General features: G+C 35.7%; 1 protein-coding gene across 2 annotated transcripts in view; it reads right to left on the reverse strand.

Moving 5' to 3' along the window:
* acap3a (ArfGAP with coiled-coil, ankyrin repeat and PH domains 3a) overlaps window positions 1–16,970 on the reverse strand; it is a 78,251-nt gene that overhangs the window by 22,227 nt on the left and 39,054 nt on the right. For both annotated transcript variants that reach the window (XM_056258004.1, XM_056258003.1), the window contains exons 5-10: window positions 10,600–10,658; window positions 8,092–8,275; window positions 7,097–7,141; window positions 6,908–7,003; window positions 6,329–6,403; window positions 4,270–4,281 (exon numbers count right to left, since the gene is read on the reverse strand). In XM_056258004.1, the coding sequence (XP_056113979.1) occupies window positions 4,270–4,281; window positions 6,329–6,403; window positions 6,908–7,003; window positions 7,097–7,141; window positions 8,092–8,275; window positions 10,600–10,658 (471 nt within the window). The remainder of the gene's footprint in view (window positions 1–4,269; window positions 4,282–6,328; window positions 6,404–6,907; window positions 7,004–7,096; window positions 7,142–8,091; window positions 8,276–10,599; window positions 10,659–16,970) is intronic.

The following is a 16,970-nucleotide window of genomic DNA, read 5'->3' on the forward strand; positions in this document are numbered from 1 at the left end:
GTCCCGGCAGTGTAGACGCTACTTGGCGTATATCTTCTTCGCCGTTACGTATGTGTGCTCGGCAAGACCGTTTTTTGTTTAAGTGCCCACAAGTTGTGTTTTACTGTAACTTCAGAAGCTCCAGACACGTGAGCAAAAGCGCCAATCTCATTGGTCGGATAGTTTTTGAAGCAGCGCGTCCATAGGGGGCGCGTCAAACCAAAAAAACGAACCCGAGGCGTTGTTTTTTTAAAATGACGCTTTTACGTGTGGCGTTATTCGTGTCGGTGTGCACACTCACATTGGCGCCCTTTGTTTAGTCACGAGGCATTAAACGTTGGCGAATATCGCGCGCGAAATTTGTCCCGGTGTGAACAGGCCTTTAATGTGAGCAGGCATTTACTCATCTCACTTGCACAAAAACAGATTCAGTATTCCTCAAAACAGTGAAATGCAAACTCAGAATATTACGCAAACCCGCAATAATTAAATGTTAAAAAACACAAATATGCTTTATGTATTTAATCTCACTTTATTAACCAATGTCTTTGCTGCTGACCTTTGATGATCCAATTCAACCATTCTAATATGCAAAAATAGTTTTAGTTCACATTTGTGTTCTATTTTTTGCTTAAAAGTAAAAGTGTTGAAAGTTCTTGTCCCGCATCTTATTCTCCTGCGTTCCAGAACAGAAGCACAGCTGAAAGGGTTAATTGAGTTGCGCCCTCTAATGTACAGGAGTGAATTTGCATTTCCTTCAGTCTGAGTTTTTTTTTTTTTTTTTATTAAAAAAGAAACAAGCAAGCCAAGCCCAGATGAGAAAAACTAGCGCAAAAGTAACATAACGCATTACTTATCATAAAAAGTAACAAAGTACCGCAATCAGTTACTTTTTTTAGGGAGTAAAGCAATATTGTACTGCATTATTTTTAAAAAGTATACAACTTTCCCCAACACTGATAACCACTTAGCAAACTGCCACATCACTTTAGTGTCATGGCGTGGAGCTTGCACGTTTCCTTGAGAAAATGTGAAGATCTTTTCTTCTTCTCAAACTGGTTGTGACAATACAGCTTATTTATAGTCACTCATTTTACCCAAATCCACAGCAGGGTGACTGTTCAAACATTCACATCCATTCAGTTGTGTCTCCTTACAGCTTCGCTCAAGTTCTGAATGGTGCAGAAAACACCCTCTCTTTCACTCGCTCTCCTGCTCTGCCATATTCCCACACACTTAAAACACACGGATAAAATGCACTTATGCTCCCAGTCCCATAGCTTGAAATCTATTCAAGTGGAAAGATTAAGAGAAAAAGAGAATATATACATATATATATATATATATATATATATATATATATATATATATATATATATATATATATATATATATATATATATTGTATATAAGAACATGCAAATAAAAATAATGTGTGTAGTTTTGTGTATTTTTTATATAGAGTAAATCACCCATACATATTGCGTATTATATTGTATAATATAACAGTATTTAGTATATGTTATATAATATAATATAACACACATTTATATATATATATAAAACAGTCCACATTGGCTATATAGATTTTTATACAAAACTATCAGACAAATGCATGCTTTATATAAAATGAACATTCAAAAGAAATTTAAGATGAATAAATAAAAATCATTTTAGTTTTTTCCCCCTACTATTCTTCCTTCTACACTTTCTATTCGGCTACAAAATGTCAACATGAAAGAGAATCACCAACAGCATTAACGCAGCAACTCACCAAAGTGAAGTCCAACCTTCCGAAGATCTTCATCCTTAAATGTTTTACGTATTTTAAAATCATCGGATCCTCTAGAAGCGGCTCGGCTCAGCTAAACGAGTGTGCAGTCAATGCAGCGTGTGAGTCACGCAGCCTCTCATAGTCACCCGTACAGCTTCAGCGGGGTCGATCATGTGCGATTCCAATCCACCTGCCCACTGCTAAAGCTCATTAGCATACAGCTGCCGTCCCACGAGCTGAGCACCCCACGCCACTAACACATCACGCTTATGATCAACTTATTACAACTAACTGCAAACAGATAATGCACATGCAATTAGCTAGAAGTGTCATAAAACTATATATATCCTTTCAAACCGATGTTTAGTCCATAACCCGTCATTCGTCTTAAAACTAATGTCATTAAAAGTCTGAATATTTCAATACCTGTCAGCTGTGCTTGAAGAATCTTCTGTGCAGCATCTCACAAAACATTGTAAGACTGCAGAAGACTATCGGCGCTATTTTAGGCACTGCCGATGACGTGTGAGCTTATAAAAGCCATCGTCTGTTTGAACTACAAAGTCTATCAAATTTTAAAGTATTCCAGTGGGATAAAAACACTGGATGAAATATTAAACCTCAAATTTAGGGCGTCTTATTTGTAGTGGAGTGCCGTGAAGTCATAAGAAGAACAGCAGTTTTACTTGCAGTGAAGACTTCAAGAATGTCATGCTTACTTTTCTCCGATAGCATTAAAAAAAGGACCATCTCCATCTACTGTAATCCCAGAAACGCATTATAATTAATCTGGGAAACATCAACACATCTTCACATCACATACTAGGTGGCACTATCGTTTTTGAAACTGCAACAAGCTGTAACTGACAAGCAAATATCTTTAATTCTGAAATAACACAGACTAGATATTTGTTGATGCATGTGTCAAAATGCTTTTAGCACCATTAATATTGTGTTAATTATCCAAATATGCCTCACTGTGTGTGTTACCAACTATATGCATTCAATATATAAATGTTCTTCTGCTTATTTGACATTGTATATCATATTAACAGAGTCTTTAGGGTGGGCTCTTTTGACTTGGATCAGTAAGCAAACACCCTAGTAACCACTCAGAACACCTTAGCAATCCCCTAGCAACCACTTATTCCAGGAAGGGGCTTTGGGGTGGGGTCTTTTGACTTAGACCAGTAAGCAACCACCTAGCAAGTAGCAACCGCACAGAACACCCCTAGCAACCACTTAACAATAACCCAGAAAGAGACTTTAGGGTGGGCTCTTTTGATTTGAACAATAAGCAGCCACCTAGCAACCACATAAAAAACCTTAGCAACCCCTTAGCAACCACTCAGAACACACTAGCAACCACTTAATCCAGAAAGGGGCTTTGGGGTGGGGTCTTTTAACTTAGACCAGTAAGCAACCACACAGAACCTAGCAACCACATATCAATCACTCAAAACACCCTAGCAACTAGTCAGAACACCTTGGTCACCACCTAGCAAGCACTAAGAACACCCTAGCAACCACTTAACAATAACCCAGAAAGAGACTAGCAGCCGCTTAGCAACCCCCCAGGACATCTTAGCAACAACTTATCAACCAGTCAGAACAGCCTAGCAACCATTTAATCCAGGAAAAGATTTTAGGGAGGGCTTTTTGACTTTACAAATAAAACAAATATGTTCAACTTTTCACTTAAAACTGCATTCCAACAAAAATGGTAGGCTAAGCTAATGGAAAATGTTTTCAAATCAAATCCTCCTGTTTGTAGCTCTGATTCAATGAAGTTCTTCAGTTCCTGGGGGTCATTATTGGGTTTAACTGATGTTCACATATAGTTTTGAAGTGAGAGAGAGAGAGAGAGAGAGAGAGAGAGAGAGAGAGAGAGAGAGAGAGAGAGAGAGAGAGAGAGAGAGAGAGAGAGAGAGAGAGAGAGAGAGAGAGAGACAGGCATCTGTGGTTTAAAAGTCACAACATTGTGGAATTATGGGTAAGTTTCTCCTTAATGTGGCTCTAAGGCCAGATGTTCCTCACTGATGCCGTAAGCCCGATACTGTCAGCATGGTTTGTGGGTAATTGCTATGATGGAGTGCGAGTGTTTCCTGAATGAACACTGAAGATCAACCGCATCCAAAGCTATCCCAGAATGCATCTCTTAAACAATACACAAAGAAAAACATCAGCCTTTCTCATCAGTCACAAGAAGCTGAAAAAAATAAATCCATAGAGGGGCAAATATCCACTGAATAATTGCTGCTGAGTGGAGGATGATGGGACAGCCATCAGCCGTTACATAAGCCAGACACGTTTGTAGGTCATATCAATCGGTCTCACTGAACTGTAATTATATCATCAGTTACACAACACTCACAGGATTTGGGTTAGAATTATGTGTGGGAAATTACACTTTATTCCCCTAAAAACCATCTAGAAATTTTAGTGCTTCCATCTTGAAAGTCACATTAAAACAGAGTTTTATTAGCCATATTTAGTGTTTAGAGTAAGACACTCACCTGTAACAGTGTCTAAATCAGGATGAAGACAATCCAGAGAGCGCCAGATGGAAGAAAAACAGAATAAAAATGAAGGTTAGAAATAATTCAAATAATTCTTGGTCTTGGGGCAAAAATGCCACCAAAATTAATAAAAATACTTCCACAAAAACAAGATATGGTGCAAAAAACACTCTGTATAAGTTCTTGTTTTTAATATATACCATAGCTGCCAACTCTCACGCATTGGCCGTGAGACACCCGCATTTGATTGGTTTCACACGCTCACACGCCACACTCCCGATTTCTCACGCTGAAGTGTCAACCCGGGCGGTCAAATGCCTGGAAGATGAGTTTATCTATATATCTACCTGTTGAGCCACTCGTGATCGACTAGTTATACCGCAAATTCGTTAAAAATCTCCCGTTATCTAGAGCGAGCGTGCATGCGAGACAGAGATTGTGCTCCAAACCGCGTAGAGCGAGCGAGAGACCTTGCGCGAGCGAGACCCCCCCCCCCCGTCAACAAATCTCACGCCGAGCAAAACTCAAAAGTTGGCAGGTATGTATACACCCATACACACACACACACATAAATATATAACCAATATCACACGAGCAAAAGTTCTGTTTTCCAGAAAATCAGCACGTTTGCAAATGTGATAGTGATAAAGTTAATAGGCTATTAGGTAACTCACATTTTAGACACAATATTGTCTGTTTTTCCTCTATTTTGCCAACAAAGCTAGTTCCAAACAGTAGAGCCAGAGTAACACAGTTTCAGTTTCGTTACTTAAGGAATCTGCGTTTTTTTAACGAATCGATCTAATGAATAACTTGACGACTCACTCACTTCTTTGTCCCTGAATGAATCAGCCGTTTTGAACGAATCATGTGACTGAATGATTCAATGACTCACTTGTTAAGACAATGATTTGTCACCATCTACTGGCAGTTTTAATATCATTTCATTTTAGCTGAGGGACTGAAGGACTAAGATAAATCTAGTTACGGTACGCTTTTTCACATATATCTGTTTGATATTAACTCAAGTCTGAGTTTAAGTGTGTGTGGGACTCATTATACTGGAGCAAAATATAAATGTAGATATCTGTCTGTAAATCTTTTTTGAACTAGGTGTCAGAAGCTGTCTGCAAACACAAGCGGAGCTGTCAAGAGTTCTTGCTGAGAATCTTCTGAAGGAACTTCAGCAAGGTCTATTTTCTGTTCGCCCAAAATATATCCACTTCCTGTCTGCTCAACATCATTAATAACTGGGACATTTGAGGACAGAAGATTTTTTTCTACTCCTGCCAGAAAAACAAAAGTACAAACACTTGAAGGAGAAAGTATACATAAAAATGTCTTTAAATAACTCAGGGCTTTATTTAACCAAACATGAACAAAAAAAAAAACTTTAAATCAATATTCTTTCTTCCTTAGTTTTTTAAAAATGGAGAGAAAACATGAAAAACGAGAGGTTAGGAAAACGATGCAGGCAAGATGTGAGCCACCGTAGCTTTTATCTTTGCAAAACTAGGTTAAATTCGAAGAAAAAGTAATCAAACTTTATTGTGCTACGAAAAGGAATTACTTAAGTCTTTAGTATTTTGACTAGTTCAATTAAAGCAAGAATAATCCTCTGTCACTAACTCAGTTGAATGCTAAACACTTACTTTCTTTAGCAGATTAGCGTCTTTAACAGCCTAATTCTGGCATTAGACACGAGTCAACACTGGTATTATACAGAGTATCTTTAGTAACAGTCAAAATAGTGGATATCAAGGGTTTTCTTAAAGTGCCCGTATTATGCAATTTTTAAGGCTCCTAATTTTTTAAGGTCTCCTACAATAGGTTTACATGCATCCAAGGCCAAAAAACACTTACATTTTTTCATAATATAGGTGCATATAATCTGCACTTTGATCTTTGAAACTATATTACACACTACATGAAAGGTAATGTCTGAAAAAGCATAATAGGGACACTTTAAATGAGTTTTTGTTTGTTTGTGTGTTGTGTGTGTGTGTGTGTGTGTGTGTGTGTGTGTGTGTGTGTGTGTGTGTGTGTCCGTTCTTACCCTCTGCTGAATCGTGGCGTGTTTATGCTCCATTTCTCTCTTCTCCATCGCTGAATCAATCACCAGTTGATCCAGCTGTGAGAAGATGAACAATCGGTCATTATAAGTTTGTTGCTGTCATGTATTTATTAAGAAAACATGATCATGTTCATTCTGCAGGCATCGGTTGTCTATCTGTGTCCATTGTAGCACTGCGCTTTCAGATGTGACGGGAGGTTTAGTACTGAAGTTAGTGATGTAACATGGTTCGTCGATGAACTAATTAGACAGAAATCAGATAGAGATGGTCTGAGGTGAATGTGTTTTAAACACACAAAGCATTCCCAACTAAAAACAAGATTTGAACATTTGAATACCACAGTATTTGCTTAATTTGAGACTAGGTCGATGCTGACGGATTCATTCAAAATTCTCTTTCAGAGAATGGCAATTGAATAGCCTTGTCTTGTCATGAAAAAATTGTTTTGAAATATTTGATACTTTTTTGTTCAGTTGTACGTCTAGTCGTAAATTTGCCAACAAAAACATTTGTGACCTTAAAATATTGCCTCAAAAGTGCCCATAGGGAACAGTGCTCACCTCAGCTGCCAGTTTCTTCATGTAGGGGTCAATCTCATCCAGGAGGTTGTAGCCTTGCTGATACAGGGAGTACTGCGCATGCATGAAGGACAACATCTGCAGAAAACAGGACAGATACACATGCTGCAGAGTTCAGAACAAAGCTATATATTACATTTACCAGGAAAAAAAGACATCACTGATACTCACCGCATCTAAGATCTCAAATTTCTTTTTGGCTTGAAGGACATTGATCTATATGGGGAACAAGAGATATTTATAAAACACTCTTATATGTTCATATCTATCTATCTATCTATCTATCTATCTATCTATCTATCTATCTATCTATCTATCTATCTATCTATCTATCTATCTATCTATCTATCTATCTATCTATCTATCTATCTATCTAAAAACAATGCTAGCAAGAATGCAAGCTGTTATCAAGGCCAAAGGACGCCATACAAAATATTATGTTTATGTGTGAATAAAAACTATTTAGTTGTTAAATTAACTAAATTTGAAATTTAGTTAATTTAAACTTGCAGAATGTTTCAATGGTACAAAGACCTTTTATATTTCAAAAGCTCAAGGAAAATTAGATTTCTCTCATTTTTAGATTTAGAAAATAAGATTTCTCACATCATTTAAGTTCAACATTTACAAATACATTTTTTAAAATCAAAATTTGTACCTGTTAACATCAGTTAATGCACTGGCATGAACATTTTCATTAACATTATCAAAGGTTAATAAATGTTGTAAATCATACTGTCCATTGATGATTCATGTTGAATCAAAATTTACTTTTTTGGAGGGGAATATTGCAGTATTTATTATAAATTATGTATCCGTGCACATCGTTACTTTCTTAAAATTCAAGTGCCCTCGTAATCTTTCATTAAAATGACTTCCCCTCCCTCTTGCAGTGACATCTCTTCTCTGATGACATGCTTACTGGTGCGAGGGCGGGGCAACCTGTCACTCACATGACATCCACCAATAGCAAACCACAACCATCCAATCAATTCCCCATGGACAAAATCAAGCTCCGCCCTACATTTTTCTTGTTCGAGAAGCCGTTTCACTCGGATATACGTCACAATAGGGAAGAACAGACTTTTGTAAGCTGACTTTAATGCATTAACTAATGCTGACAAACGATACGTTATTGTAAAGTGTTCCATATATAAAGTTTCTACCTGTAGCACATAGTCCAGTGCGAGATGTCGGAAGCACTTGCGGGTGAAGTTGAGGGTGCTGGTGGCTTCCTCCACCTCGTGGGGTTTGTTTCGAGGTGCCTGTGCGTTCTTCACCTGTGCTATCTCCAGATCCTCCCTCACCTTATCAAAGTGCTTCTTCGTGTCCTTGAATTTACGCACGTCACTAAAAAAAGTGCAGACAGATATTCGTTAGATGGCTTGTAGTGGCCTAATGCTGATATGGAGGCTTCAGGGTTGATCCCAAGGAAATGAATAGGTTTTTGGGATCTCACTGAGGGTTTTTTTTCCAGTGAGAAATTTCCTTTTTGGTGAGCTATTCTTGTTCTAGCACTTTCAGGGTGAACCTGAGAGGCTATTGTCCTTATTTTAACACAGTATCTCTGAAATATTAATATTATCTGAAAAAAAATTGCACATGACAGATCAGGTGGATCTAATAAAAGCTTCATATCGAAGTGATACCATTAGTTTTACCACATAAATCTTCCACCCATTGCATTATCAGTGATCACCTGTGATGAATGAATCAAGAATCCCATTATCCTCCATGAGGACACATTAATTATTAATGAGCTCTAAAAGTCAGATCATTATTTATAATCACCCTGCGGGAAGCACAATAATGAAAAAACCTTCCCCAGAGAGTGTGATTGTGCGCTTTCGCATTTGCAGAAGTGAAAATAAAAACAATGGGCGACACTTTCACGTCACTGACCTTTCAGAGTGATATCAGTGAGAGTAATTTTCATTTTAAAGGATTGCAATAAAAAATGCATTTCTGAACACATGAACAGCACACTCTGATAGACACGCTAATTTACTTTTATTTTACTAAAAGCTTTAAGAAGCCAACAAGAAAATGAAATAAATATTTAATAATTAATTAAATATTAATATACATAAATATTAGTGTTGAAATTTTATAGTTGTACTGTAAAATAAAATGATTACTATTTTTTTCTTAAATACAAATGTTTTACTTTACAAGGAATTATTACAATAGTATTGTTGTTATTATTATTTTATAGTCATATATAATTCTATATCATATATAAGCACAGTAAACCTAGAGATTAAAGAGATAAAACACATTTAAATCACAATTTCATCAGAAAAATTGCAATATGGTGCAGCCCTAACTACAGTAATAGTGACATTTAAAGCGCAGGTTTAATATTGTGTCAACATGTAACATATACACTCACCGGCCACTTTATTAGGTACACCTGTCCAACTGCTCGTTAACACTTAATTTCTAAGCAGCCAATCACATGGCGGCAACTCAGTGCATTTAGGCATGTAGACATGGTCAAGACAATCTCCTGCAGTTCAAACCGAGCATCAGTATGGGGAAGAAAGTTGATTTGAGTGACTTTGAACGTGGCATGATTGTTGGTGCCAGAAGGGCTGGTCTGAGTATTTCAGAAACTGCTAATCTACTGGGATTTTCACGCACAACCATCTCTAGGGTTTACAGAGAATGGTCCGAAAAAGAAAAAACATCCAGTGAGCGGCAGTTCTGTGGGCGGAAATGCCTTGTTGATGCCAGAGGTCAGAGGAGAATGGCCAGACTGGTTCGAGCTGATAGAAGGGCAACAGTGACTGAAATAACCACTCGTTACAACCGAGGTATGCAGCAAAGCATTTGTGAAGCCACAACACGCACAACCTTGAGGCGGATGGGCTACAACAGCAGAAGACTCCACCGGGTACCACTCATCTCCACTACAAATAGGAAAAAGAGGCTACAATTTGCAAGAGCTCACCAAAATTGAACCGTTGAAGACTGGAAAAATGTTGCCTGGTCTGATGAGTCTCGATTTCTGTTGAGACATTCAGATGGTAGAGTCAGAATTTGGCGTAAACAGAATGAGAACATGGAACCATCATGCCTTGTTACCACTGTGCAGGCTGGTGGTGGTGGTGTAATGGTGTGGGGGATGTTTTCCTGGCACACTATAGGCCCCTTAGTGCCAATTGGGCATCGTTTAAATGCCACGGCCTACCTGAGCATTGTTTCTGACCATGTCCGTCCCTTTATGGCCACCATGTACCCATCCTCTGATGACTACTTCCACCATGTCACAAAGCTCTAATCATTTCAAATTGGTTTCTTGAACATGACAATGAGTTCACTGTACTAAAATGGCCTCCACAGTCACCAGATCTCAACCCAATAGAGCATCTTTGGGATGTGGTGGAACGGGAGATTCGCATCATGGATGTGCAGCCGACAAATCTGCGGCAACTGTGTGATGCCATCATTTCAATATGGACCAAACTCCCTGAGGAATGCTTCCAGCACCTTGTTGAATCTATGCCACGAAGAATTGAGGCAGTTCTGAAGGCAAAAGGGGGTCCAACCCGTTACTAGCATGGGGTACCTAATAAAGTGGCCGGTGAGTGTATATATATATATATATATAAGTTCTTTAGAACGGTAAGTAACACCACAATATGTGTTCAAATATAGTCCAGTACACTCACTCTTTCACAAAGTTGTGCAACTGCTGCTTCACTGATCTCTGAGCTTGATCAAACAGGATCTGAAAAACACAAAATAATACATAAATGTATCTTAGTTTGAGCCAATGGCACCTAAGTATCTTTTCATCAGACGGGCCTATTCTCTGAGAAACGCAGGCAGAAATAGCTCAATATGAAGATAAACAACAAGAGTTAAGTAGAGTTAGGACTATTGTAAGACCAAAAACACACACAAATCACAGCAATGAAGGATTTACACTGTGAAAAAAAATGTGTTTGGGAAATTGGGAGACACTTGTTGTGTATGTCGCATGTAATAATCCCCTATCAACACTAGATCGCGCTCTCGCTTTTGTTTAATGTGAGCTGTAGTAGAGGATGTAAACCTGCGAGTGAGACCGCACAACATAACACAGTCTCATCCCAAGAAGTCATATAACTGACGTCTTGGGACGTCTTTTGACCATACGTCAATATCCGCCTTTTTAGGGTACCCTTAAACGTCGGTTTATGACGATCCTGGGACGTCATACAACTGACGCTTTACCTTTCAGGTGACGGGGTAGGTTTAGGTCACACACACACACACCACACACAACACACACACACACACAACACACACACACACACACACACACACACACACACACACACACACACACACACACACACACACACACACACACACACACACACACACACACACACACACACACACACACACACACACACACACACACACACAACCATCATCATCATCATCACACACCCCTGCGCCTCATTAAGATTCAGGCCGAGTCTCTGCGCAAGGATGTCTGAACAGATCGCGTACGCCATGCTGCAGCGGCGGAGGGAAAATAGGTCACTCGGGCAGGGAGGGAGAGAGAGACATGAAAGAAAGAAGAGGGAGCGAAGGAAACAACAGTAAAAACAAGAGAGGTGATGCAAGATACTTAGGTTTAGTCACATCCACATCACCACAGAAGCTACAGAGGGACATCAAGACTAATGATCCCAGAGCGCTGGACCCTCAGGGCTTTTTGAGTTACAGGACGTTGTTCAACACTGCAGGAATCTAAAGAATCTAAACTTCTAAAGCATTTTATGTTTGGGAAATATTACGTTTTTATTACTTCTGGAAGGACATACATCTTGGTTAAAAGGTTGTTTTTCTATATAGACGGTTTCAGACCAAAATAATTTGGTTAAATAGATTTTTCACGTCACCAACTATTTCAGAAAAACTCGCCCCTAAATTACACGTAAAAACTAAATCAAAACTGATTGGTCGCTTTATATGTCAGTAAGACTGTTTCTTACTATTTAACTGAGCAACTCTCACTGAAAATAGGCAGAAAAAAGCTAGAGCTTGAAAATATAATGATTCAATATAATACAAAAGATCATTATTTTCAAGATGCAAGACTGAATTTAAATAAAATGGAAGACTTTTCACATTTTCAGTGATTATTTTTTGGGAAATTGTATTGTAATGCAAACATAAATAATATGCATTATTTAACCCTTTAAGTGTCACCCCCCTTTTTTTGAATATACATGAAAATGCACATTTCGAACTTAAATGGTTGTAATTCAAGAATGCTTTGGAATATAGACGTAAGATTGGTCTTGTTTTAAAGAAGACATTTGGCAGATTCTTGTAGAAGTGAAATAAATTAAGAAAGTGAAACAGAAAAAAAGTTATAGAAGTTTGAGTTTATGAAAATGTACAATGTAAAATTTTTAATTATTCATATTTTATATAAAATATATATTTTCAAAACCTGGGCGACTCTAAAACTGCAAAAAAATCAAAGCCAAAAATCTGAACAAGTTGTGTTTCAAATTTTAGGTTGATATCTCAAAAAATGAGCTTTCAGTAAGATTTTGTTTGGGCGCAGTACCAAACTTTTTCACTAGATGACAACCAGACTCCATCACTGCCCATATAAGGGCGCCTCCATTTCCATATGTGTTTTGAGTGATATGAACCATTATTTCCACAATTTTCATACAATTTATGAAGTAGACATCCTATTCAGAAGTAATATGAGAAGTTTGGCAGATTTTGATATGATTTCAACCTCTAAGAAACATAAAAAGAACACGCATGTGCGTTTCAGCTTCCTGCCACATCATATAATTTTTTTCTTTATATATAAAAAAAAAATTCAGACCTTTTTTTTTTTTAATAATTGAATGGATGCTATCTTTTGAACTCTTGGAATGAAAACAAACTGAGGTTTCTACCCTTCTTTCATGATTTTTCATGTTCATCACTATTTCAAAATAAAGGTCTAAGAGTATGAAAATATTATTGTTGCAAATTGATAAATTACGGCTCCTCTGTAATTTATTTTGAAAATCAATCACCAAATATGGAAACTAGAGATTGTAAGCTTTCAAATGATATATAGTTTGTCAAGATTAGTTTAGGTTTAGTATAGGATATTACTGTTTTAAAAATGTAAAGAATTTGGGCCCACCGGTGGGCCCGTGACACTTAAGGGGTTAAATAATATAAATTATTAATAAAGTAATGCATTTCTATATATAAAATGAATTTTGATAACATTAAAGTAATACAATAAATGTATAAATGTATTAAATAATACATAACTATATAAAAATGTAATATATAAATAAATTGACTTTTTAAATGCTTTTTTAAATAAATAGACTTTTTGGCATTTTTAGTGGTTATTTGTGTGGAGAAATCTACCAAGTGTCATTACGTTCAGCTTTTAAGAAAAAAACAACAACCTGAAGGCCTACTCTCCATAATGCAAACATAATCCCAAGCAAATTTTATTTATTACCTCAGCGCAAGAAAAATCCCATTACCACATTTTACTACAACAACACAAACAGGAAAATGATGAGAAATGTCAGTAGGGCTGTAAACCCAGATTCTGATGTAACGCCTCAGATGAACACATTTAAACAAAGCGCTTCACTTCACGCTTTCCTATTGCGGGTCGGTTTATAGCGCTATAAACTTCGGCAGGGCCCAAATAAGGTGCTTGGTGATGAAGGGCGATGCTTTTGTGGTCCTCTGTGCCTCACGTCAAGGTTTACAGCCTCCCCTACGGTTAGGCAACAAAGATCCCTCTATAAAACACAAGACTCTTTCTTTTAAATGCTCATCACTAAACAACAGAGCTCTAATAGATGTCAGTGGCTTATCCTGCATCCAAACGGCCTTTAAATGAAGCAGCAGGTTGGGAAACCGAGAACCCAACTCGCCGGTCTCGGGTCATTGGCAGGAAGGGAGAGAAACACCCTGTGTGTGGTCCACAGACTGATATATCGAGGTTTAAAACATTGCCATGTGCTAAGTGAGTATTTCATCTGGGCTCTGTAAAAAAAAAAATATATATATATATATATATATATATACTGTATATATATATATATATATATTTAATAATAATAATATAATATATATATATATATATATATATATATATATATATATATATCCCCAAAATAAATATATTTATTATAAATAATATATTGTTTGAATAACACAAATTTCATGTAGCCTATTACATAATGTGTAATATATATTTATATTTGATACCAGAAATTATATTAATACAATATAAATAAATATTGTAACATTTGTTATTTGAATAAAATAATACAAACACACACACAGTATGTAATATGAATTTAATGTTGATAAGAGAAATAATGAAATATGTTTTTTTTATAAATTTAATAAAATATAAATATATTTATTTCGATCAATTAAATTAATACAATATAAATGTATACAATTTATATCATTTACATAATAAAATATATATTATGCATAAATACAATATAAATAAATGTATACATTTATTACTTAAATAAAATAAGTACTAAATATAATATAAATATAATTAATACATTGTATACAAAAATGTATACATTTCTTATTTTGAAAAGTCATTATACATAATTTTAATTAATAAAAAGGTTTTTATCATAAAGTTAATTAAATATAAAGCTATTTTGATCAATTAAATTAATACAATATAAATGTATACAATTTCTATCATTTATTTAAATAATAAAATATATGTATTTAAAAAATACATAAATACAATATAAATAAATGTATATATGTATTACTTAAATAAAATAATTTTTAAATAATATAATATAAATATAATTAATAAATAACAACAACAAAAATATTATTATTATTATTCAATTCATGGTTATTTAATGTATAGTTGGTAATGGGTTAGTGTCCAATTTTGTTTTCCTCCTGGTCTTGTATTGTTATTCTGAACATATCTAATGTCAAGAGTGTATGAATATGCTGAATAATATCCAGACCAGGCTTTACTGTCACGTGTGCTCTTCCTGTGCTGAATTCCCCACTGTATTTCATCTCTGCACACAACAGTATGTAAGGCTAACAAAAGGTTAACTGTACCCACAATGCCAATTGCCAAATGTCAAGTAACCACAGTGATGTCACACGGGTTAGCGGCTTTACTCTCTGCACGAGATCTAGGAGAATCTGTAAGAACGTGAGGCTCATTAAATACTTCCAATGTGCAAAAAGCCCTTTATTCCCTCTCCAATCCCTTTCACCCGCTTTCCAAACAATCCCAGAGACAGTTCAATTCAGGAAGAGTTCTTACTTCCCAAAAAACTCCCTATACTTCTTTCTAAAACCCCCATCTTCACATACTATTGCAGCATTTCACATGATTGTGGATTTTCCCGTTTGAATCATTTCAGAAGTCAGGTAAATCCCGTTAATTCCATTATCGGTGTTCTGACGCAGAAAAAAAAAGACCATTAAAATGACCTTTCTAGCAATATACAAAGTTCATGATCAATCTGGAAATAAATTCTGAGATAATGGCTGTTAAATATGGACACATTTTTTTCAGTATGGACAAAAAATATTTAGTTCTATTTTTTTTAAAAAGTTTATAATCTGCGTTTATGACTGTTGTATGATAAAGAACACATATGACCATGACCTGCTAACACGCAGTTGAGTTAAGCAAAAGCTGTGTACAGTTTGGTGGTAGGAATGATACTGTATTAATGGAAGGGTGTCTCACTGTAAGTGCTTGTGTGCACTGAGGCATGTGTTTGTCCTTCTGCATCCATTTATATAAGTGACCCTCAAGCGTTCATGTTTATACCTCACTGCACACACTGCTCAGGTGCTGTCCCACACACACCATAGCCGGCCCTCTGATGACCTTGCCCATTAACCTCGTTTGTGATGTCATTTCCTCATGTGGCTCTGCTGGGCTCTAAACAGTCCCTCTCTAAAGAGCACATCAAACGCTCAGTGGGTTAACAGAGAGACGGCCGGGTCAGATCTAGCACCTCACGAGGCCTGGAAAAGAATACGCTTATAGGACAGACGAATGGGTGTTAGAAACTAACAATAGTCACTTCCGACTGAAACACATGCCAGTTGGACCTTTCAAAAGGAAAACAAGACATAATTAGTCAGCCGAATTCATTGTTACGCATGATTCTTCATCGTCTTTATAGATTCAGCAAAGAACCTCTCATCCAATTTGGGCTGAAAAGGGTTTTTGAGTAAAGCTGTAAGATTATTTGTAGATTAATAACATTATATTGTTGCATTACATACACTCATATATTATATAAGTTCTTCAGATCAGCATACTAATTTCTCAGTTTTTGAAAAGTAATCTGATTCAAAACGTTAATGTTTGTGTTGAAATAAACGGCATGCTGCATATATATAAAAATTCACATATGCCTATACAATTTATAATATTATTTAAATATATTAATAATATTGATAAATATTATAGTATTTTTGTACATTTTTAATTCTAATAATTTGTATATATATATATATATATATATATATATATATATATATATATATATACACACACACATATACACACAAATTATTAGAATTAAAAATGTTTTAATTTCCATTATACAATATATATATATATATATATATATATATATATATTAATTATATCAATTTTATAAATTATATAGTAAAAATATACATATAAGTTTATATATATATATACACATATATATAAATTAATAGAATTAAAAATGTACAAAATGCTATGATATTTATTAATATTATTATTAATATATTTAAATTATATTATAAATTGTATAGAATGTGAATTGTATAATTTTATATATGCAGAATGCCGTTTAATTCATGAACATATCATTGAGTTAGTGTTGGTTCTTTTTAATCAATTAGCCAATTAGTCACAAAACCTATAGGTATATAATGTGTGTGTGTGTGTGTGTGTGTGTGTGTGTGTGTGTGTGTGTGTGTGTAGTGAGGATAGAAAATAGTCTTATTAATTTTTTAAAAAGGAACAAGAAAATGCTTC

Source organism: Rhinichthys klamathensis, unplaced genomic scaffold (genome assembly GCF_029890125.1).
Source record: "Rhinichthys klamathensis goyatoka isolate OS25496 unplaced genomic scaffold, OSU_Roscu_1.1 h1tg000147l_1, whole genome shotgun sequence".
NCBI classification, from domain to species: domain Eukaryota; kingdom Metazoa; phylum Chordata; class Actinopteri; order Cypriniformes; family Leuciscidae; genus Rhinichthys; species Rhinichthys klamathensis.